Raw genomic sequence first — 22,988 nt, 5'->3', positions numbered from 1 at the left:
GCTGGCATGTGGAGCTGGGGATCGAACCGCGGTCCCTGTGCTTTGCCAAGCTTGTTTCAAGTAGGTGCTTTAGACCACTGAGCCATCTCTCCAGCCCCTTTACAGAGGTTCTTGTAAGTACTATTGTACCCATTTTATATGTGAATTTATTGATGTTTAGGGATATGATACCCTAATTCTGAGTTCATGGTAAAAATGTTATTTTTGTTTAGTTTGGGTTTTGTCTTGTGTTTTTGTGGTGCTTGGATTAGACCCATAAGCAAGGTAAGCACTCTATCACTGAGCTACCTCCTTAACCCCAAGAATAACAATTTGATTACATCTTTCAGTTGTTTATGTTATAGACATTGTGTCACTGAAAACTGTGTAAGTATTTAAAAATTCTGCTAACCACTGACGAAGAATTTAGTCCATAGAGCAAAATATCCAGCAATACATGGACCAGGCATGGTATAAATAATCAGAACCCCCATCTTTTCAGTTTCCTGCTTTGCCAGGCCCAGCGAGTGACTACATGTTCATTATGAATGCAGGATGTCTGCTGCATCTCTGGACATTGCAGCAATTCTCAGGGAAAAGGGATGGTGAAATGTCTCTTAAATGACTGTTTTAGAAGCTCCGTTATAATCTCATTGACTAACAAGTCACATGTCCACTCCTTTATGAAGTGATTTTAGGAAAGTGAATGTTGTAATGTTTTGGATATTGTTTTGGATCTTTTAGTTTCAAGGGTACTATTGAAAATCCTAGTACACATTTGTAAGTAAATGACTGCAAGCCAGGAATAGTAGTGCATGCCTGTAATCCCAGCTACTCAGAAAGCTGAGCTAGAATCACGAATTTGAGGCCAGCCTTAGCAATTTAGTGAAAATTTATCTCGGGTGTCGGGGAGATGACTCAGTTGAATAAGTGCTTGCCTAGCAAGCGCCTGAGTTCGATCCCTGGCTCCGCAAAAAAAAGAAAAAAAAAAAGCTTTAAAAAATTTATCTCAAAAGGAGCTGGAAATATATACCTAGCAGTAGATTGTCCCTGGGTTCATTCTGTAGCACTGGTGAGGGGAAAAAAAGATGAAGGTAAAAGAAGTATGTGACTGCAAAGATTGAAAATCCTGTGCAGTAGAGTGGGGAAGCGTTTTTTTAATGGGGGGGGTGGTAATTAGATTATGTTTGAGAAGACAGACACTAAGGGCCAGCCAAATAGCTTAGCGGATTAAAGCCCCTGCAAGCAAGTGCAGGGGTGGGGGGGGTTTTCCCCCCACCCCCGTGAAGGCCACGCCCCCGGGGCATGCTGAGACTAGGTGTGGTGGTACACCTGTAATCTCAGCACTTGGGAAGCTGTAAACAGGAGAATCACTATGAGTCCGCTCTAGTAGTGAGACCCTGAACACCGTGTAGACCCTTCCCTAAAATACAGAAAAAAATAAAATTAAAATAAAAAACAGGAGGGCTGGGGAGATGGCTTAGTGGAATAAGTGCTTCCCTGGCAAGTGCAAGGGCCTGAGTTCTATCCCCAGTTCCACAAAAAAATAAAAATAAAAATAAAAAACAGGGCTGGGGAGATAGCTCAGTAGAATAAGGGCTTGCCTGGCAAGTACAAGTTCCTGAGTTCAATCCCTGGTGCCAGGAAAAATAAAAAACATAGAAGATAGACACTGTGCGTCTGATAGCTGCAGTGGGTGGAGTAACGATGGAGGACAATGAGAATGTTTATAGACAAGATGAGGAGTCTAAGAAACCCAAAGTTACACAGATGATCAGTGAATGAAAGTTAAAGATTGACTCTGGAGACAAGGGGAGAGTTGAAATGTCAGAGATGGCTCAGATTCCTAGTAGAAATTAGTGAGTGGTGGTACCAGCTGAGATTAATGAAGAACAGATGTGAACACTTAATAAGTAGTTGCCTTTTAGACAAAATGAGTTTGTTGACATTTGGGTTCCTTCATGTGTAGATCTTTAGTAACTAATTGGGAAACGACTAGGATAGATTTGTTGTTCGTGTGTGGAAATTTCTAATATCCACACAGTTGCTTCTGTTATTCTTCTCTTTAATGTTGATAGCTTTTGTATGATAGAGAAGGCCTTTTTTATCCCAGCTGGATAGATATATTTGTCATTTTTTTATACTTCTGTGCTTTAAATATTAACACAGGATTTTATATTGGTGAGGATGAGATAAGGAAAAAGGAGAAACAAGGTTTCAGTTACAATATGATAAAACATGACTAGTAATTTGAAATTTCTCTTTTAAAAGCATACCCACACTTTTATTTTTGGGACTTGAGGGGACTGATGCATTTTAAATAATGCTGTTTCCTTCAGAAAATAAAACATCCCCAAATTTTACATTTTATTTTAAATCAAAATTAAAATAGCTATTTTATGTATTCTGGCAGCAGGAAGATGCATTAGCACAACAGGCCTTTGAAGAGGCTCGGAGAAGAACACGTGAATTTGAAGACAGAGACAGGTCTCACCGGGAGGAAATGGAGGTGAGAGTTTCACAGCTGCTGGCAGTAACTGGTTAGTACTTTCCCCAAAACTTCAGGCTGTGTTTGTGATGTTTGTGTATAATGTCTTTTAATACTTTGATTTTTTGTCTTGCACTTTAAAAAAATTTGGTTATTAGTTTATATTTATTAAATGCAATTGTTCTAAAGAAAGGTTGAACATCAACTCATTTAATGATCTCCATAAAAGTCATTTTACTACAAAGTATATATATTTTTAATTCATTGATCCAGATATCTTCTTTTTCTTTTTTTTTATAATTTTATTGATAAACAGATAGCAATGACACAGTTTCAAATCAAATCGGAAGTACAGTTTCAACAAATAACACACTGCATATATTCTTCTTAGTGGTTAATTGCTGTACAAGATGCGGACTTGAGATCCTATTTACAAACCCCATTAGAACAAATCGTTCTATTCATTAAGAGAATGCAACTATATATCTATCCTAACCACCATGAATACACAGATACAAAATGGACATTCATCTGTATACCCTATTTTTTTCTAAGTTCCGTTATTGAATATTATAGGTGTGTAAACTCAGCAAAACATTCCAAAAGGGTCCAGCAGACCATAATAGCATTGGGTCCTCTGTTTAACTGGCAATGTCAGAAATTATTGACCCGAGTCCCCCACAGCTCAACATAACAGCATGGCTTTACTTCCTATATTTCGTCTTCATACTTTTCTACTGGATGGTTAAGACCAAGGTAAAGCAGGACCTGTGCAACAAGAGTTGTAGCTTTTTGGTCTGATAAGGTCAGTGAAATCCCATCAGGATTTATCCTGAGATCCTGTACCTCAGATTGTAGAACCTTTGTCAGTGTCAGCCATGTGGATGAGCCACAGCCATTGCTTGGCCAACAGATATCTTCTTTTTCTAATTATTTTTTGAAACTAGTTGTAAAAGTTACCTTACATTATTGAAACATTATTTACAACCTTTTTTTTTTTTCAGACAGGGCCGTGCCATGTAGTTCCAGAGTCTTGCTGTGTAGTCCAGGCTAGCCTCAAATTTACAGCAATCCTTTTGCTTCAGCCTTTTGAATGCTGGGATTATAGGCCTACATTACTACACCCGGCTAGACACTGAAATTTAGTCTTGCCCAGTTTTTAAAATTGATGTCTTTATTTCTTACAGAAATGGGATTAGAACCCAGGGGCTTCACATACTAGGCAAGAGTACTACCTCTAGCTAGACCCCAGCCCTTTTTCTTTTATTTTTGAGACATGGTCTTGCTAAGTTGCCTAGGTTGCCCTTAACTGCAGTCCTCCTGCCTTAGCCTTCTAAGTAGTCAAGATAAATTGGATTTTTTTAATTAATGTGTACATTTAATTTTTTTCAATATAAAGTTACCTTGCTTTAAAAATTAATATTTAGATAATATAAATTGTTGAGAAGTATAGATTCTTTGGAAAGTACAGTTTTTTAAAAAATGTGTTGGGTACAGGGTCTCACTATGTGGCTTAGACACGTAGTAATCCTGTTTTCAGCCTCCCGGCACTGGGATCACAGGTATGCACCACCACACCTTGGGTGGCCTGCTCAGCACCCAGGGGTGGGACTGGCATGGCATGTGGTGCAGTGAAAAGTACACTCTTGCATCTTGCACATGGGGGTTGTATGCCTGAGACTAGAGGATCATGGTTTTGTGCACAGCCTAGGCAGTTTAGTGACTTAGCAAGACCCTGTCTCATAATAAAAATATTTATGTATTTTGAAAGGGCTGGAATGTATGGTCAGTGTGAAAGTCCTAGCTTCAACCCCCAGAACTGTGTGGGAGTGGAAGGACTGCAGTATTAGCTTAGTGGTTGAACATCTTTGGGTTCATTCTTTGGTTCAGTACACCAAAAAAGCTGTACTAGAGCCAGGTACAATGATAGTCCTGTCATTCCAATACTCTGAGAGGCTAAGGCAAAAGGATCACAGTTGAAGCCCAACCTGGGCAACTTAGTGATGCAGCAAGATCCTGTCTCAAAATACAGAAAGTCTGAGTATATACTTCAATGCCAGTGCCCAAAATTCAACCCCTAGTGCCACCCAAAAAAAAGCATACCAACAACAAAAAGGGGATGCAGGTGAATGTCCATTTTGTATCTGTGTATTCAAATGGCTAGGATCAATATACAGTTACATTCTCTTAATGAATAGAGGGATTTGTTCTAATGGTGTTTGTAAGTAGGATATCATGTCTGCATCTTCTACAGCAATTAACCACTAGGAAGAATGTATACAGTGTGTTAATTATTGAAACTGTCCTACCAGTTTGGTTTGAAACTGTCTCATTGCTATTTGTTTCTCAATAAATTTATGGGGGGAAAAACAAGCATACCAAAGGTGGTCATTTTTCAACTACAGAGAGTAGAACGGTGGTTGCCAGGTGAAGTGGGAATGGCTACTTAATGGATATAGACTTTTTTGCAAGATGAAAAGTGTTAGAGAGTAGTCATACAACATTGTAAATATAGCACTACTGAACTGTGCATTTAAAACTTGTTAAGATGGTAAGTTTTATGATTATATACTTTACAATTCAAAAATTTAAACATTGGTGTTACATACAGAACATTTGTTTTTAAGGACAGAGTTCTATATATGCTGTTGTTATTTTTATTAACATAAAATTTGTTACAGTTTTATGTGTACACAGAAACCATGGTTGCGAACCCAGCCGTGAGCTGCAACTGAGAATCTGACCCTGGCTATGCCACTTACTTTGTCATTGTGTATAACTTTACCTTTCTGTGATTGAGTTTCCTCATCTATAAAATAGAACAGTTGTGACTATCTTATGAGTCATTGTGAGGATTAAAATAAATATATTTTAAAGCACTTTAGAATATGTGTCACCAAGTTATTGTTATTGCTTCAAACCTATTTAGTGGTTTATGTATTAGATAAAATTCATTATCTTTTAGTGATTGATAAATCCCTTTGTCAGTAAGTCAATTTATCTAATGGGCTTATAACAACTGAAAATGTCCCCAGGAATGTCCTAGGAGAGTAATACAGAAGGGATATATGTAACATCCTTTTTATTCTTTGAAGCTTTTACAATTCTTGTTATTGGGCTTCCATGTCATTTTCTTTCATTCTTTATTTGTAAAACTGAAGTTTTTAAATGTGTATTACAGTGTTTGTGTTACCGTATACTTCTGACCAGCTTTGCTCATGCTGTTTATACTTTGGGATATAGAATGTACTTTTCCATCTGTTTGTTAAGGTGTGGCTTAAATATTTCAAGCCCTTCCCTAGTCTTCTTGATTGTAATTATCTCTTCCACTTTGTAGTTTTTATAACACTTACTTTTGTAAGTACTAATGAAAACTGTTGAGACAACTATAAATTTGACTCTCCTCTCCTTTCTTGAGATCCCATGAGATGCAACCCACAGTGTTTTTGCATTTTGTTTGGTTGTTATCTGCATGTACATCTTCAAGTAGGGTTCCATTCTAACTATCTGTATGCCAAAATTACAGGACATCATGTGGGATGAAGTAGATAATACCTGTCAGTAGTCTCTGCAAAAATTGTAAAAGTTTACAATTTGTTGGCTTATATTAAGTACTAAAGTAATAATAAGTCCCAGTATGTTGTCCTGGATCCTTCATTATGGCCTCGAAACATAGTGATAAAATGCATGGCTTCTAGATTGACATGGTAGCACAGACCTGCAGTCCCAGGTCTCAGGAGGCTACAGTACAAGGATCAACATGAATTCAAGACCAGCCTGAACTACATAGTAAGACTCCTGTCTCAAAAAACAAAATGCACGACTTTGTCTTTGAGCATCTATCAGTTCAGAGGGAAAAATGGTTGTGTGAGCAGGAAATTGGAATGTCCTTTTAGTAGTCACTATATATATTGAAGGCTCAAAGAGGGACAGTGGCTGGATATAGAAAGGGATGCATGAGTCTGCCTCTGCTTGGGAGATTTAGGAGAGAATACCCTTGGAAGGAACTTTAAGGAAGAGTGTGGTTTGCCAGCTGGATAGCTGGAGGAAGCTTTCTGGGTAGAAGCAGCAGTGTATACAAAGGCACAACGGAGTATTGGAACTTAGCAAGGCAGAGAACATGGTCAGTTGGTCAGTCATTCTGGTACAAACTAAGATGGCCTAAATGAATGTTACTGAAGAGTAACTGACAATAAAACCATTTGTTAGGATTTTTAAATAATGTTTTAGGGCCGGGGAGATGGCTCAGTAGAATAGCAAGGGCCTGAATTCAATCCCTGGTTCCACGGGGGAAAAAAAAAAAGTTTTACTTTGAAAATTAGAGATTAATTGACAAAAAATTTTCAGTTTTAAATTGTTTCATTCTTACAGTATTGTTACTTAAAACATTTTGGTGTGTGTTTATGTGTGTCTGTGAACAAAAATACAGTCTGTTGACAGAGGTGTCAAATATTTTGTGGCTCATATGTTTGTTTCTATTCAGTTTTTTATCAGTGAGAACATGAGCTTTGTAGCCAAGTCTACACTCTTGTTCCATCACTTGTCAATCTGTCTTCCCTCTTTTTCTTTTCTTTTCTTTTTTGTCTGTGTGTGTATTTTTTAGGGAAGGGTCTACAAGTTAGTCAGGGTCTCACTACTACATCAGACTCATAGTGATCTGCCTGTTTACAGCCTCCCAAGAGGTGGGATTACAGGCTTGTGCCACCACACCCAGTCTCAATTGCTGGCTCAGCGCGCCCGGGGGCAGGGCCGACATGGCAGGCCCCGGGGATCAAATCAGTCTGTCTTAAACTCCAGTTTTTTCATAGAATTTGTTGGAAGAATTAAATGGGAAAATGCTTATAAAGCACTTAGCGTGGCGTTCAGTATGTGTATGCCTACAATAAATAATAGCTCTAATGTACTTTAGCACTAAAAGCTCTACTGCAGTGCTGGTTCCAGTTAATTGAATTATCTGGCTAGCGAGAACATCCTTTTAGTTCTTTTAAGTATATCAAAGCTCTTTACCTGCATTAGACCTAAAGCACAGAGTAAACAGTTACATTTTCATCAATGATTTAAGACCCTGTAGTTCCTTGCAGCAGTAATTTAAAACATCAGTTTTCATAGGGAGCTGTCATTTGGGAGATAGGGCTGGAATCTGTCTGCAGCACACACCCAGGCAATGACATGCAGAGCTTTAGGGTTTGCATATCCTTGGAACTTTGTGTACACATTTTGCTTCCTTGATTTTGTTGTTGTTTTGTCTTTTTCATTGTCAGCTTATTTTCTTGTAGTTTGCCTCCTTGTTTCTAAAAGAACAGTGCAGGGCCAGGGAAATAGCTCAGGGGCATAAGCGCCTGCCTGGCAAGTGTAAGGTCCTGAATTTGATCCCTGGTACTGAGAAAAAAAAAAATTGTCTAAAAGAATGGTGCAGGGAAATGTTTCCATTCTGCAACTCAAACATCTTTGTAGATTTAAGCATTATCTAATCTGTCATTCTTATTACAGTTGATGAGAATCCCAGAAAAATTGACTTGTTCTCTTCATCTAGTTCGTTAATGAAAGAAAACATGAGGACTTAAACCACAGTTTCCTAACTAGGAGGTCTCTGCAAATATAGCCTAACAGTTGGAAATTAGTTTCCATACCACTAGTAAAGATGATCAAGCTGAAAAGTAGTCTGCCAGAAGTTAGAAACCATTTAGCCTGGAATAGAAAAAGCTGAGGCAGAAAAGAATAATATTGCTTCCACTGGGTGGTCCTGATGCCTGACTGGAATTGAGGGCCAGGGAACAGTGGTAACTCGTGGGTGGCAGGAACCCAGTAAATGGTCTTTGGAAGCCTAAGATTCTGGCAGCACAGAGGCTCAGGGATATCTGTCACTGTTTGGATAACCTCTGAGGCCTCTTGCCCTGTCATGCTAAATTTAATAGTGTTGCTCATGAGAATTTAAAGTATATGTAAAATTAAGGTTCTGACTGTGGGAAGAACTCCTTTTGGTTGGTGACTCAAGTTTTGGTTTTCAAAATATTTTTTAACCTGAAATCAGTTATAAAACACTGTGAGCATGTTACCATGTGTAAAGATTTGAAAATTTTCTATTCATCATTCATGGTAAGATGTAGCATTTTCTTTCTGGTCCCCCTCCCCCCCAGAAAAAGCTGTTTTACTAGTATAATTTTTTTTTTACTTTTAGAGGCTATTGGAAGATTATCATTCAATTTGCAAATGAAAGCATATCATGAAGTGAAGAAACATTTATTTTAGTAACTCTTGTGAAGCACTATTAGATCGTTGATACACAATAAAATGTTATGCAGAGGGTGCATAATACTATATATTACATTATACCATGGGTATTTTAAAAAGGAATATATTACTTTAAAAGTGCATAATTGGGGCCAGGGAGGTGGCGCAGTAGAATAAGCACTTCCCTGGCAAGCGCAAGGGCCTGAGTTCAATCCCCAGTTCCGCCAAAAAATAAAATAAAATAAATAAATAGATAAAAGTGCATAATTGCCGGGCATGGTGGTACGTGTAATTCCAGCACTTGGGAAGTCGAGGCAGGAGGAATCCTGCAGGTTTGAGTCCAGGCTGGCCAGCCTAAACTACATAGTGAGACTCTGTCTCAAAACAAACAACTTTATATAAGTACATAGTTACTCTCTAGTAGGGTATGTGAGAAAATGAAACTGGAAACTGGAGGGGGAAGCCTAGATACCTATCTGAGGAACAAAGTGGAGGGTTGTTACTTGGGTCTGCATATTGTTTTTCTTTATGAATTTTATATCACATGCATCTCTTGTCTATTTAGAAAAGAAAGAAAATGTAATCTGCTGGGTAGCCCAGGTTGGCTGAGCTTTTTGTTCAACTTCCTGAATGTAATCTCACCATTCCTAGCTCAAGTTTCTTCTGTAAAACCCACTCACAGGTTCCTTACTCTCAATGTCTAGTGCTTAGAGTGGAGACACAATTGGAAGTTAAGTGTCTTTATCCCCCTTTCTGTGCGCTTGGCTTAAAATATATCTGGCATAGCAGTAAAAGTAAGCAAATCCTAGCTTTATTTATTTATTTATTTATTTATTTATTTATTTTGGTGGTACCGGGGATTGAACTCAGGAATTTGCACTTCCCTGGCAAGTACTTATTCTACTGAGCTATTTCCCCGGTCCTTCTAACTTTTTATTTATTTATTTTTTTCCTCCTAACTTTTTACGACTATGAAAATCAAAGATATTGTGCCACCCTCAATTCTGGGTGTGGTGGCACACGCCTGTAATCCCAGCACTGATGGGGAGGCTGAGAGTAGGATCACTACAAGTCCTAACTAGGTAGTGAGACATTGTAAAAAAAAAAGAAAATCAAAGATATCATTTGCCAGCCTATTTTAGATAATAGTCTATTTATTTAGATTGGTTGGTGATTAGTTGATTTAATTATTAAAACAACCAGAAAGAATTTTGAAACCAGCAGTGGTAGTACACACCTATAACCCCAACACTGTAGGAAACTGAGAAGCTGAGGTAGAAAGAACAAAAGGTCAAGTCCAACCTGAGCAATTCAGCAACTTAGTAAGACCCTGTCTCAAAATTAAAAAATAAGGGCCGGCCAAATAGCTCAGTGGATTAAAACGCCTGCAGACAGGCGCAAGGTCGGGGGTTCAATCCGTGGGTCTGCCATGCTGCCACACACCCCCCCCCAATACTGAGACAGCAGTTGAGACTTGGGCATGGTGTTGTGTACCTGTTATACCAGCTCTTGGGAGACAGTAAACAGGCGGATCACTATGAGTCTGATCTAGTAGTGAGACCCTGAACACCCTGTAGATCCTTCTCTAAAATACAAAAAAAAAAAAAAAAAAAAAAAAAAAAAAAGGGGAAGAAAACCAAATGTAAGGGTCAGGAAAAGAAAAAAAAAAAAAAAAAGGGGGGGGGGTTGTGAAATACCATAGCTCAGTGTGAAAGCTCTGGGTTCAATCCCAAATACCAAGAAAGAAGAACATATAGAGTGCTCCTCATTGGTGTCATTGCTGTGTAGAAGGATTCCAGTGCCTTTTCTGTGTGAGACTCCTTCCTTGATTGAAAAACACTGTTGTATTCCCTATGGAACCTCTTTTCTTGAATTTTTGAAACAGGGTCTGTATAGGCCAGGTAATCCTCCTATCTCAGCCTCCTGAGGGCTGTGATTACAGGTGTGCACCACTATACCTACCTTAGTACAATTTCTAGAGACTACCTTCAATTTGCTTGGCCTCTTGACCTAAACTGTAACACAGTACCATTGGCACTTAATTCAGCAGCTGTAATGGGATAGGGTACTGAAACAGATTTTCTCTGTCATCTGGAAAATGTCTTTCTTTTGGTTAAATTTTAAAATGTTAGAAAATAAATGGTTATTTTTAATGTTAAAGTGAATATATAATTGTTGCATATTTTACTATAAGGAGTTTTAAAACAGTTCAGTAAATTATAGAATTTTTATGTGGAAAACCACTTGGAAATAAAAACAAATAAAAAGCTTTATGTGGTTTTTGTATTTGTGTTTTGCATGTTTTTGGAATCTTCCATTCTGTGTGGTCAAAAAAAAAAAGCCTTTAAATTCCCAAAGACTTGAGTTTTCTGATCATTTAACTATACCACTGTTCATTCTTTTGTAAGAAAAATATCATCAGAATATGTCTATATGAAGCCATCCTGGGATGCATTTTTCTGAAAATTCATTAGATGTGAAAATGGGAACAAATGTGAAATGATACTGCAGATGAGAGTTGAAGAGCATAAGAAGCAGAGGATACTATAATCTGACTGCCGTCATACTAAGAGAGGAAGAGTCTTGATTTATCTGCTATCATAAGAGCTATAAACTATAAATTTTGCTTTAACTTTTAACTTTTGTAAAAATTAGTCTTGTCTTCATGAGGTGGACAATTTTTTTACAAATAGAAATTCTAAAATAATTTTTATTAGTATGTGTTTGCAGTACATAGTGATTACATTCTTATTTTTTTAGCATTTTGAAAAGGTAGTCTAAAAGTTCATATGGATAAACTGGACAAATAATAAGCAGGAGGTTGGGGTGGGTAGTTTGTTTTGGCTTGGATTTTTTAGGCATGGTCTCACTACATAATTCAGGCTGACCTTGAACTTGTACAATCCTCAGTCTCCTGAGAATGCTTGGATTACAGGTGTGCACCAACATGCCCAGCGGTAATAAGCAGCTTTGTTGTAATAGAAGCAACATCAGTGTGTCAGTGTGTAATGACTTTTGCTTTACTTTTTTGTTTTGTTTTGTTTTTTTGAGACTGCGTCTCACTGTGTAGTTCAGCCTGGCTTTGTGAACTTGCTTTGTGGTCTAGGCTGGGCTTAAGAGCATGGCAATCATCCTGCCTCAGCCTCTCAGTGTTGGCACTATAGGTATATGCCAACATGCAGTTACCTTTGATCCTTTGGTACTCATAAGGCCCTTGAGTCTCCATTTTGAGGAACTAAGGATGAAACTTGCCTAAGTCCACATAGCTAAAGTGGCACAACCACTCTTACCCAAACCCAGAAGTGTAGACTTCCACTATTTATTCTATGTTTAAAATTTTCCTGAAGTTGAATACTTTTTGTTGTTTTTTGAGACAGGGTCTTGCTGTGTAGCCCAAGCTGGCCTTGAATTGTGGCAGCCTTCCTACCTCAGCCTCCCAAGTGCTGGTATGTGTCACCATTCCCTGCTTGAAATTGAATGCTTTTTAAGAATTTGGGGTTTTTGTCTCTCAATAAAATTATGGAAAAAATAAAATAAAAATTTTAAAAAGAGTGTTTTTTTTTTTATAACATGCCTTTTGGACCAGCCCTTACAGTCTGCTTATCTGACAGGTGTTTATAATTTTCTGCTGACTCTGATTTTGCCTTTTTAATGGATTTGGGAAAAGCATAATCCTCACTCTCATGTTAAGACTTACAATGTCTGCCTTGTATCTCCCTCAGCCTTAATAACAGGAAGAAATAGCAGTGACCAAGGAGGCTGACCCTAGTCCTGGTTTTAAAGATCATCTTTTCCAGAGGTGCTGACTTGGCCTGCAGCTCTGATAAGGATAGGCCTCACTTAACCTTTTTGATCTCAGGCTTATCTTTATAGTAAGAGTTGAACCAGATCTTTGAAGTACTTTTCTAGTCTCAAATTCTGTAATTCTGTGTTGTGACTTGTAGCCAACTTTCAAACACAAAGCAAACAACACATTAGATATAGTACATGCTTGCGGAATTTGACCTATTTGTAATTATTAGAGCATTTTTCTATGAAGAATTTTTTTAAACTTTTTTTTTCCTGATGGGAAGAAGGGGGCAGGAGTGTCACTCAGGCTGGCCTCAAACTTGTATGTAGTCCGGGCTTGCCTCCGTTTTGTAATTCTCTTGTCTCAGTCTCTCAAGTGCTGGGATTATAGGCATGTACCACTGTACCCAGGCCATGAAGACTTCTAAAAATTATTTTTGTTAATGGGAATAATAAAAGATTAGAGACCATCCAAAAAGTTTTTGTTCATTTGGATATCCCTGTTGTTAGCTATTTCTGTTTGGGGTGATAGTGTCCGCTGGTTTTGTGTTTTGTTGGTTTTTATTTTGTTTTTGTGTGACAGGATCTCACCATGTAGTTGAGACTAGCTTTGAACTCACCATGCAGCTCAGGCTAGCCTCAAACTCACAGCAATGCGCCTGCCTCAGCCTCCCAAGTGTTGGGATTATAGACATGCACCATCATGCCTGGCCAGCTATTTCTGTATAGCCCTAGTTTCTTGGGAAAACTTCAGCTGCTGGATGGTAACTGTACTTTGTCTTTCCTTTGGAGTCATCTCACAACTGCCTCCTAGAAACTGGATTTGTCATGTTTTTAGGTGACGCTGTGCTATACTGAAAGATAGGGGTTTTTTTTTGTTTTGTTTTTAAGCTGAGTATGGTAGCATATGCCCATAATTCCAGCTCTATGGGAGGCTGAAGCAGGGGGACCACAAGTTTAAGGCCAGCCTAAGTGATTTAGCAAGACCTGGCCTCAAAATTAAAACTGTTAGAAAAGGGCTGGAGTCCTCAATGGTGGTGCATGCCTGTAATCCTAACACTTGGGACCTGAGGCAAAAGGATCATTATGAGTTCAAGGGCAGCCTGGCCTACATAATTAGTTCATGGTCAGCCTGAATTACCAAGACCCTGTCTCCAAAGACGGGAGTGGGGGGTGCTGAAGATGTAGCTCAGTATAAAGACCTTTGGTACAATACCTAGTCAAATAAATAAACATCCTGAATGAGGTTGATGGATGTCGTTTTATATTCAAAATCTAATACTAATGAAAGGTTAGAATCAAATGTCCATGTACATTGACTAGGAGAAAGAAACTGTAGACTAGATGATTTAGGTTGGTAAAAGAACCTCTATGCAAACATTTAATCTGGCTCATTAGCCATAGAAGAAGAATTCTTTTTAAATTCCCTGCATGAGAAATTGCCAGAATTGGAATCTCAAGGCATGTCATCCAGTTGTGGAACTTCTGTCCTGTGGAAGCTATATCATGAGCCTGTTTTGGTGTCTTCCCATAGGACAGCTTTTTTTTTTTTTTTTTTTTTTTTTTTTTTTTTTTTTTTTTTTTTAAGGGAAGGGTCTACAGGGTGTTTAGGGTCTCACTACTAGATCAGACTCATAGTGATCCACCTGTTTACAGCCTTGTAAGAGCTGGGATTACAAGCGCATGCCACGATGCCCAGTCTCAATTGTTGTCTCAGCATGCCCCGAGAGTGGGACCAGCAGGCAGGCCCAGGGATTGAACCCCAGGCCCCTGCACCTGCTTGCAGGGGCTTTAATCTGCTGAGCTATTTGGCCAGCCCCATATGACAGCTTATACACCTTCCCTACTAGCATTTTTTCCTGGCTTGTGTTGTTTTTTTATTTGTTTGTTTGTGTTTGTTTTGGTACTGGTGATTGAACTCAAGGACCTTGCCCTTGCCAGGCAGGCACTTAAGCCACTGAGCTATCTCCCCAGCCCATCATCCCTCTTTTCTTCCCATTCGTATCCCTTGGGCTTCTCCTCCTTTGTGTCTATTCTTAGAAGCCATTTGGTGTTTTGGGTTTTTTGGTTTTTGGTTTGTTTTTTTTAATGTATTTAGTACAGGGTCTCACTGCACAGATTGGACTCGTAGTGATCCTGTTTTCAGCCTCCCAAGCGCTGGGATTACAGGCATGCGCCACCATACCATCTCAATTGCTGTCTCATTGCACCCTGGGGATGGGGCCAGCATGGCATGTGGTGCTGGGGATCGAACCCAGGCCCTGAGCTCTGCCTAAGCAGGCACTTTGTTATAAGTCCACTGAGCGATCTGGCCAGCCCTTTTTGTTTCTATTTTTGTTCCATTGCTTATCAATCATTCTCATTTTTTTGAGATACAGTCTCTCACTAAGTTTTTCATGCTGGGCTGGAACTTGGTTTCCTCCTGCTCCAGACTCCTGGAGTTCTGGGATTATAGGCTTTTGTAAACATGTCTGGCTATTCTTCTCAGCACAAGGCAGATAGAAACAAAACCACAAATAAATAGCAAAATAACTTTATTCCTCTTCTCCATGATTTTTGAGACAGGAGCTCACTACGTAGCCCAGGCTGGCCTCAAACTCATGATGATTTTCCTGCCTCAGCCTCCCAAGTGCTGGGTTTGCAGATGCATGCCACCATGCCTGGCTTCTCCATGATTTTTAACCCTCTTCTCTTAGCAGAGATTCAACCCAGGAATTTTTCACTGAACTACAGTACCAATCCTCTTTATTTTTTATTTTGAGTCATAGTCTCAATGAATTGCCCAGGCTGGGCTCCAGTTTATAATCCTCCTGCCCTATCCTCCCATAATACATACTCTGCTACTAATATAATGTTTTAAACAAACCACTACTATAACCAGTAAGGAAAACTCTAGCTGTTGTTGACTCGTCTTTGTCACCTACTTGGAGCCATCCCATTGTTAATATAATTTGAAGATTCTTACCCAAGCCAAAAGCAGAAATTTCTTCTCGCAGAGGATTATTAGTAGGTTACTAGTGATTTATAAATATATAATAGGGATTGATTTTTCTCAGTGTTTCTTCATTGCTCACCCTCTTTCTCACCTTCACTGACTGAAACTAGATACTTATATCACCATCTGTGATTCTACAGAATTGATCTGTCCTTGTATTGTACCACACTTAACATTGATTGTATATAGAACATAAATTGTTTTTCTGATGCATGCACATAGTTCTTTTAGTCTATAATCATGGAGAATAACCTGACTTCATATTTAATTGAGATAAATATGCTAAAATTTGGTCAGTGTGCAGTCTGCTAACAAAAGTAATTAAAATCTGCTAAAAAAATCAAAATTTATAAGGGATTCATGTAAGATTTTGTTTCTTTTAAAGTAAATAAGGCAGCTGTTATTTTTGCTAAATAATATAAATAACATAGTTATAACTTCTGATTAAATTTCACTTTAGGGGCCAGGGAGATAGCTCAGTGAAATAAGCGCTTCCCTGGAAGCGCAAGGCCCTGAGTTCAATCCCTGGTTCCAATAAATAAATAAATAAATTAATTAATTAATTAATTTCACTTTAGGCCTGGGGTTTAAAAAAAAAAAAAAGGACTGGGGTTGTAGCTCAGTGGTAGAGGACATGCTTAGCGTGCATAAAGCCTTGGTTTTGATTCCCAGCACCAAAAAAATAAAAGTAAATCTGATCTTACAATACAAATGTGACTTGTTGAGGTTTTGGTTTTTTAAAGTCAGCTATATTCATAGCTGTTTTAGGTCTTTTGTTTATTTGTTTTACATCTTGAAATCAGAATGTGAGTCAAGGATGGTGGCACACTGTCATTCTAACATTCTGGAGGCTCAAGCAAGAGGATCAAAAGTTCAAGGCTAGTCTGGGCTCCATAAGAAGTTCAGTGTTGGTCTAGGCTATATAATGGAAACCTGTCTCATAAAAAAAATTTTTTTTTAATTAGATGATTTTATGCTAGTTATGATTCCAAAAAATGATAACAATGGAGAATCAGTTGGTGCTATTAGTACATAATTCCATTTAGTTAAAGATACTGTATAGGTAATTGTAGTTAACTTCAATTGCTGTCATATAACACAGTTGACTAAAAACAACATCCAGTTGACCATGAGAGTGTCTTGGACTAGACTGAGAGTGGTAGAAATGTTCAGAAATGGTCAGCTTAAGGATATATTTAACAGTTGAGCCATCAGAACTCACTTTGAGTGTAAAAGACATAATTCAGGGTAACCTCAAGGCTTTTTGCCTGAATAGCACATAAAGTGGAGTCTCCCTTTTCTAACATAGGAAAACTTGAGCCAAAGGAACTAGGTTCTGGATAGAAATAGATGGTTATGCTTGACCAACATGTATAGGCATTGAAAGCTTATGGAAAAACATCCTAGTTTGTAAGAGACTTAAAGAAAAAATTGTATGTGGGCCAGAGAGACACCATGTCATATTATGTAAGCAGAATGTCACACACAGTTGGTTTCTATTGAATAATTTGCCCTAAATAGTTTAATAGGGTGTTAATTCTACTGGGAATCTTGAAATTCTGAGTTTAAAATTATCAGTATTAAAATAAATAAATAAAATTATCAGTATTGGTTGGGGATATAGCTGAGCGACTTAAGCGTCTGCCTGGCAAGAGCAAGGTACTGAGTTCAATCCCTGGTACAGGGATATATTAAAAAAAAATACATATTTTTTGTATATTATAAAATTTTTACTTATGAGCATTTTATCCATAGAAATTCTAAATTACTGTTTCTGGTGAGTTTTTTGTTTTGTTTTGTTTTTGTTTTTTGTAACGGAGATTATGCTACTGAGATATCTCCCCCACCTTAAATTACATTTTTAAATTGTATAATTATAGATCATGGGGCTGGGGAGATAGCTCAGTCGAATAAATGCTTGCCTGGCAAGTGCAGGGTCCTGAGTTTAATCCCTGGTAGATATAGATATAGATATAGATATAGATATAGATAGATATAGATTCTCCTCCCCCCCCAACCGGGGATTGAACTCAGACCCTTGCACTTGCCAGGGAAGCGCTTATTCCACTGAGCCATCTCCCCAGCCCCAGATCATTTATTTATGTGACTATTTCTTATCTATAAAAAGATAAGAATAATAGCACCTATGTCTTAGATTGTTGGGAGGCATTAGTATATGTTCTGACAAAGGTGACCAATGTTGGAAGGGGTTAAATTAGTTCATCTGTGGAGAATGCTTAGAATAGTGCTTAGTATATTATTGGTGTTCAGTAAATACTGTTACCAAAAGGAAACACTTGTTTCTGTGATTGGCCATATTGTATTAACATTAACCCCTCTGGTTCCAAAACTGAAAACATTTTTATTCTCTTATATGTAGTACATGATTTATGATCATATTTTTAATGTAAAGTTGTGTATTCTTTTTTTTTAAAACTATAGTCAACAAAATACGTCATATATAATTTTTTCTTTTGTCTATGACATGTGAAGTCATTGAAATGTGCTTGGTTATATGTTTATGTGCTACGTTGTCTTATATTTTATATACTATTTTGATTTTCACACTGCTTTCCAATCATAAATTGTTTTGTCTTTGCAGGCAAGAAGACAACAAGACCCTAGTCCTGGTTCCAATTTAGGTGGTAGTGATGATCTCAAACTTCGTTAATAGTAGCACAGCAGATGTGCCGCCCATCTTTACATACACGTGCTTCTAGCTGGCAGGAATGATTCATTATAAGACCAGAAACTGTGATTACTGGAGGTACTACCATCTATTTCTTAACCTACGGCAGTAAAAAGACACCACAAACTGCTATGGTTTGCACTATAATACCTGCGTTTCTATTTTTTATAGCATGTAGCCAGTAATAATTTGAAATTTTTTTCTATGCAAGCTTATCTTGTTGGCATTACTTTAGTTGAGTTCAAACTATGTACTTGTAAAGCTTTTTTTCCCTGAATTTTAATTTAAAAGTTCATGTCATTTAAAAACAAGATAACTAAAATTTGTATCTGAGGGTTTTCTTTAATCAGTTGCTCTAAATTTTTTTGTATTTCAGATTTGTTGGCTATGCAGCTTTTTTTAGATAAGCACTCTTGGTTTGGTTTGGTTTTTTCCCCCTCTCCCTTTATGTGTTTTTATAGTCTGCAGCATTTAAAACTGTTGATGTGTTTGCATTATTTACAAACTAAAAACCTAGTAGCATAGAGCTGTCTGCCACAGCTTTCTAACTCAGAGTTTACAGTGGTTAAAGTTGCAGTATCCTTTTTAAATACTAATAATCAGTGCCCTTTCTTTCCTTTTTAAATATAAATTTTTAAAAAATTGGTGTTAACTGTAATCTGTCCCAAATGTTTTAGATTCTGTTCTGTAATCATGAGTTTGGGTGGAGATATTCTCCAGAAACGATAATATTCTACTGAAATGCTTAAAGAAGTCGCAGGCTGGCTTCTGTTTTATTCAGGGATTTTTTTAAAAGTCAATTGAAAAAGGGATACTGGAGCTTCTTCATGTGTATAACAGCTTATTAAACTGGAGACAGTGATGAATCAGCTACAAAGGTGATATTGTATTAAAATTGTGTTTAAGATAGCTGCTTTGATGTGTATTTTATATTGCATGCTTTTGTAAAAACAATACTGGGTAATGAGAGATTAGTCTTAGAAAATGTTCATCTGTGCAGAGGATGCATTTTCTTCCATTAACTATTCTTAGAAAAACATCCACAAGTATATATGGTATTTTGAAAAAGGACTATTAATATAGCACCTTTTGAGAGGAATTAGTGTGGGGATATTTTTTAAATAGGCTTGTCAAATTGAGTGCAACTTGTTTTTTGTTTGTTTGTTTTTTGATACAAGACTGGAAAAAAGTGCTAAAGCATTTCTCATATCATTACAAGTACCTTTCATGGTCATACTCATTAAATGTTACTATATTTCTGAAGTTTTGCAAAAATGTATTTTATCATAATAGAATGGCATTATTTTAAATAGTTCAAAAAACTGACAGTTAATTCAGAAAATGAAATCTGAATAAGATCATTACATTTAAAAGCATATAAATATACTTGATTGATGAAGGAGATGTGACTTTCATTGTATATAGGTCTTATAATTCATAAGCAGATATCCTGTATCTCAATAAAAATATTTGTTTATATATTTGAAGTCATGCATGGTAAGGAGTGTGTTTAAATTGTTATAAACATTAATGCATCAGAAAAGACCATGCCAATCTTGTGTAACTAAGTACTATGAATGAATTTGGTTGGTATTTGTTGTTCGACTCACATGTTTACACACTCAGTGCCCTGATTTCCCCTGAGGGAATCACCTTTCAAGTGATCCTTACAGTGGTGTTTTAAGGTTATTTTAATCACAGAGCTCCTTGGTTTTTGACTTCTGCACTTAATTTTTGTAATAACATGATGGTACATTTTTTTTCTATTGTTTCTCGCTAAGGGCTTTCAGTCTACCAGTAAATAAGGTCAAATGTTACAAGTGTCCCTGTTGCCATCCTTCTGTAAATACTGAATTTTTCCTACTATTTAGCACTGTATTACTTCTGTCTGTCTTAATGCTGGCATTAAGATCATAAGCCTTTTTTCTCCAGTAGTGAAGGCTTTGAAAACTTAAGTTATTGATGCAATTTGGTATTTTTTCATAATGTGTATTTAAACAAAATTACATCATTGCATCATTTCTAAATTTATCTCCATTAAAACTTGCCTTAAGCTACCCAATTGCTTTGCCACCATTAGCCATACTGTGTGTTTGTATGTTTAATTTACTTTCACAATAAACTTCTATGTAGTGAAGACAAAGTCTTGGCTCTTCATTGATGTAATCTAATAATTCTGTCCTGGTGTTATTATGACGTGAAAGTTATTTCTGAACCTTTGTTTCTTTTCACTTTACCAAAAGGATAGCCACAACAGTGACATCTGGTGGTCACCTCTGCTAAGATGACCTTTTCCTTAAATGTAGAGATTGCAGAAGGCACAGTACTGTAATTTCCCATTGTATATAATGATTCTCAAAACTAAGCTTGCTGTGAAGTATGACCATAAATCAGTGACCTTGGGGAAAGTAAGAACATTTAATTTTTTTTTAAAGTATGACATTCAATTCATTATTTCTTTCTCAAGAAAGTTTTCTTCAGTCCATTAAGACCCAGCTCCCCTCACATGGGGCTTTGGTGGAGGTTATGGTGCAGCACCAGCAGGTCTAAATTGGGATGGAGGAGTTCGGTCTTTGCGGGCTTCACAAGATCGATTTCTGACCACTTTGCTATAAATGGCACAACTCACACAATAATGCAGCTTCACATCCAGCTTGGGAAGCGCATAACCGTCGAAGACACTTGCTTCAGAAATGTCCCTGACAGCGACGGCCTCCACTATGTTCCGAATGACAAACTTCTTAATGGCCTTATCCTTGGGTACACACCGGGCTCAGTTCGTGCAGCGAATAGGCTGCACATGACCACGGCCCTTTCTGGCACGACCGTTGTTCCTTCTTTTTTTTTGTCATCTTGGAAAGGAGGACCCGAAAGAGATTAAATTTTTATATACAAGTTTATCATTTCTTTTTTGGAGGCCCAGGCTAACCTCAAACTGACCGTATCTTCCTACCTTAACCTCCAGAGTTCAGGGACTAGAGGCATGTTCTAACACACCTGTCCTCAAGGTAGTCCCATCTTAAAAGCTATTTGTTTTAGAAGTATATGGTTTTATTGTGTTTCCATTTTACTCTTAGGACATGTCCTAGCATGTTTCCAACCAGAAAGTTAAGCATTTTACTTCAGAAATAAGTATACCTTAAGCTTGGTCCATCATAATGAGCAGATTTAATTATTCACCACATTCACTGCAGATGACAAATAATTTTAAATGCTGAGTTGGGACCATTACAGAAATTTGAACAATTTTTATACTCAGTGTTAATTTCAAAAGCCATTTGAGCACTAACAACGTAATTTTAGTAAGTACAACTCTTCTAGAAAAAAGGGTATGCTAGTTTTTAGCTGCTTAGTTAAAAAAATGTCTTACTTGAGTCATGCTTCTTGAGGCAGTGGGGAGCTTTTTATGAGCCTTAACCTATGCTGTATGCGTAACACATGACTCATAAACTTGGTAGCATTAAAGAAAACAATATTTTCTCAAAAGTTTTTGTGGGCCACAAATCTGGAAGTAGCGAGGTTCAGTAGTTCTGGTCTTACAGGGCTAGAGTCATCCCAGCCCACAATCATCTGAAAGCTTGAGTACAGATAAAAAGAATCATTTTCATTTTTTAGTGAAACTGGGGATTGACTCAGGCCCTTGCACTTGCCAGGGAAGCACTTATTCCACTGAACCATCGCCCTGGCTCCCAAAAGAATCATTTTCTTTTTTTTTTTTTTTTTAATTTATTTATTTATTTTTATTTATTTGAGAGAGAGAGAGAGAGAGAGTGTGTGTGTGTGTGTGTGTGGTGTGTGTGGCCAGCTCAGCCCACCAGGGGGCGAGGCTGGCTGGCATGTGGTGCTGGGGGATTGAACCGCGGTCCCGGTCCCCGATACTTTGCTAAGCTTGTTCTAAGTAGGTGCTTTAGACCACTGAGCCATCTCTCCAGCCCCAAGAATCATTTTCAATGCCTACTCTTGTCTATGATCATTGGCCTGTGTTCTCAACAGCCTGTTAAAAGGCCTTGGCTCCTTGCTAGGTGTGAGAAACCTGCAGGTTCTTGCTGTATGAATTTCTCCATAGGGCAACTCACAGCCTAGCAGCAGTCTTGCCCCTGGGTAAGTGACACAAGAGGGCACATGTCTATAGAGTTTTGGGTTCTTTGCCATAGAATTGGGGTCACTAGATCAGTTCTACCCTCAAAGAGCATTAATCTTTATCCCCTACCCCTTTGGGTGTATATTTGAGACAGGATCTTGCTGGGCTGTTCAAGCTGGCTTTGAACTCATTAGCCCAAGTTGGCCTGAAACTGGTGGAAATCCTCTTGCCTCACTATCCTGGAGGTTGTGATTACTTGTTCCAGTTTCTCCCTCCCCTGCCCACTTTCCCGCATTCTTTGAGCTACATCCCCAACCTCCCCTCTCCCACACACACTCCTTTTAAATTTTGAGATTGAGACAGTATTATAGTTATATGCCACCATACCTAACTAACCTTAATCCCTTGTATTTTTGTTTTTATTTTGAGACGGAATCTTGGATATAGTTCAGGTCCCCTTTGAATTCATGATTGTAGCTCAGGCTGGCCTCAAACTAGTGGTATGGTCCTCCCTTGGCTTTTGAGTGCTGGGATCACAAGTATGTGCTACTACAACTAGCAGAGTTCCATCTCTTGAAAGGTGAAGTGTTCAAGAATTTGTGGCCCTATTTTTGGAGCTACAATGGCCATATTACCATATATGTGTTTTCTATGTGTATATCAGAGTATTTATAAGACAATTTTGGTGTCTTAATCTTCTAAACATTTTTTAAAAGAGAGGTTTCAGCCTTTCAAG

The 22,988-nt window shown here is 37.8% G+C and overlaps 1 protein-coding gene across 4 annotated transcripts in view; it reads left to right on the top strand.

Moving 5' to 3' along the window:
• Cbfb (core-binding factor beta subunit) overlaps positions 1–20,302 on the top strand; it is a 62,955-nt gene extending 42,653 nt beyond the window's left edge. For 2 of the 4 annotated variants that reach the window (XM_004625894.2, XM_004625891.2), the window contains 2 exons: positions 2,393–2,488; positions 18,085–20,302. In XM_004625894.2, the coding sequence (XP_004625951.1) occupies positions 2,393–2,488; positions 18,085–18,153 (165 nt within the window). In that variant the 3' untranslated portion in view covers positions 18,154–20,302. Of the gene's footprint in view, positions 1–2,392; positions 2,520–12,075; positions 12,117–18,084 lie in introns of those variants that run through there. The other 2 variants (XM_004625892.2, XM_023709332.1) reach the window with 2 other exon arrangements.
• The last annotated feature ends 2,686 nt before the right edge of the window (positions 20,303–22,988 follow it).

The sequence above is a fragment of the Octodon degus genome, unplaced genomic scaffold, assembly GCF_000260255.1.
Source record: "Octodon degus isolate 3935 unplaced genomic scaffold, OctDeg1.0 scaffold00011, whole genome shotgun sequence".
NCBI lineage: Eukaryota > Metazoa > Chordata > Mammalia > Rodentia > Octodontidae > Octodon > Octodon degus.
This window is presented reverse-complemented; position numbering and strand designations above follow the sequence as displayed.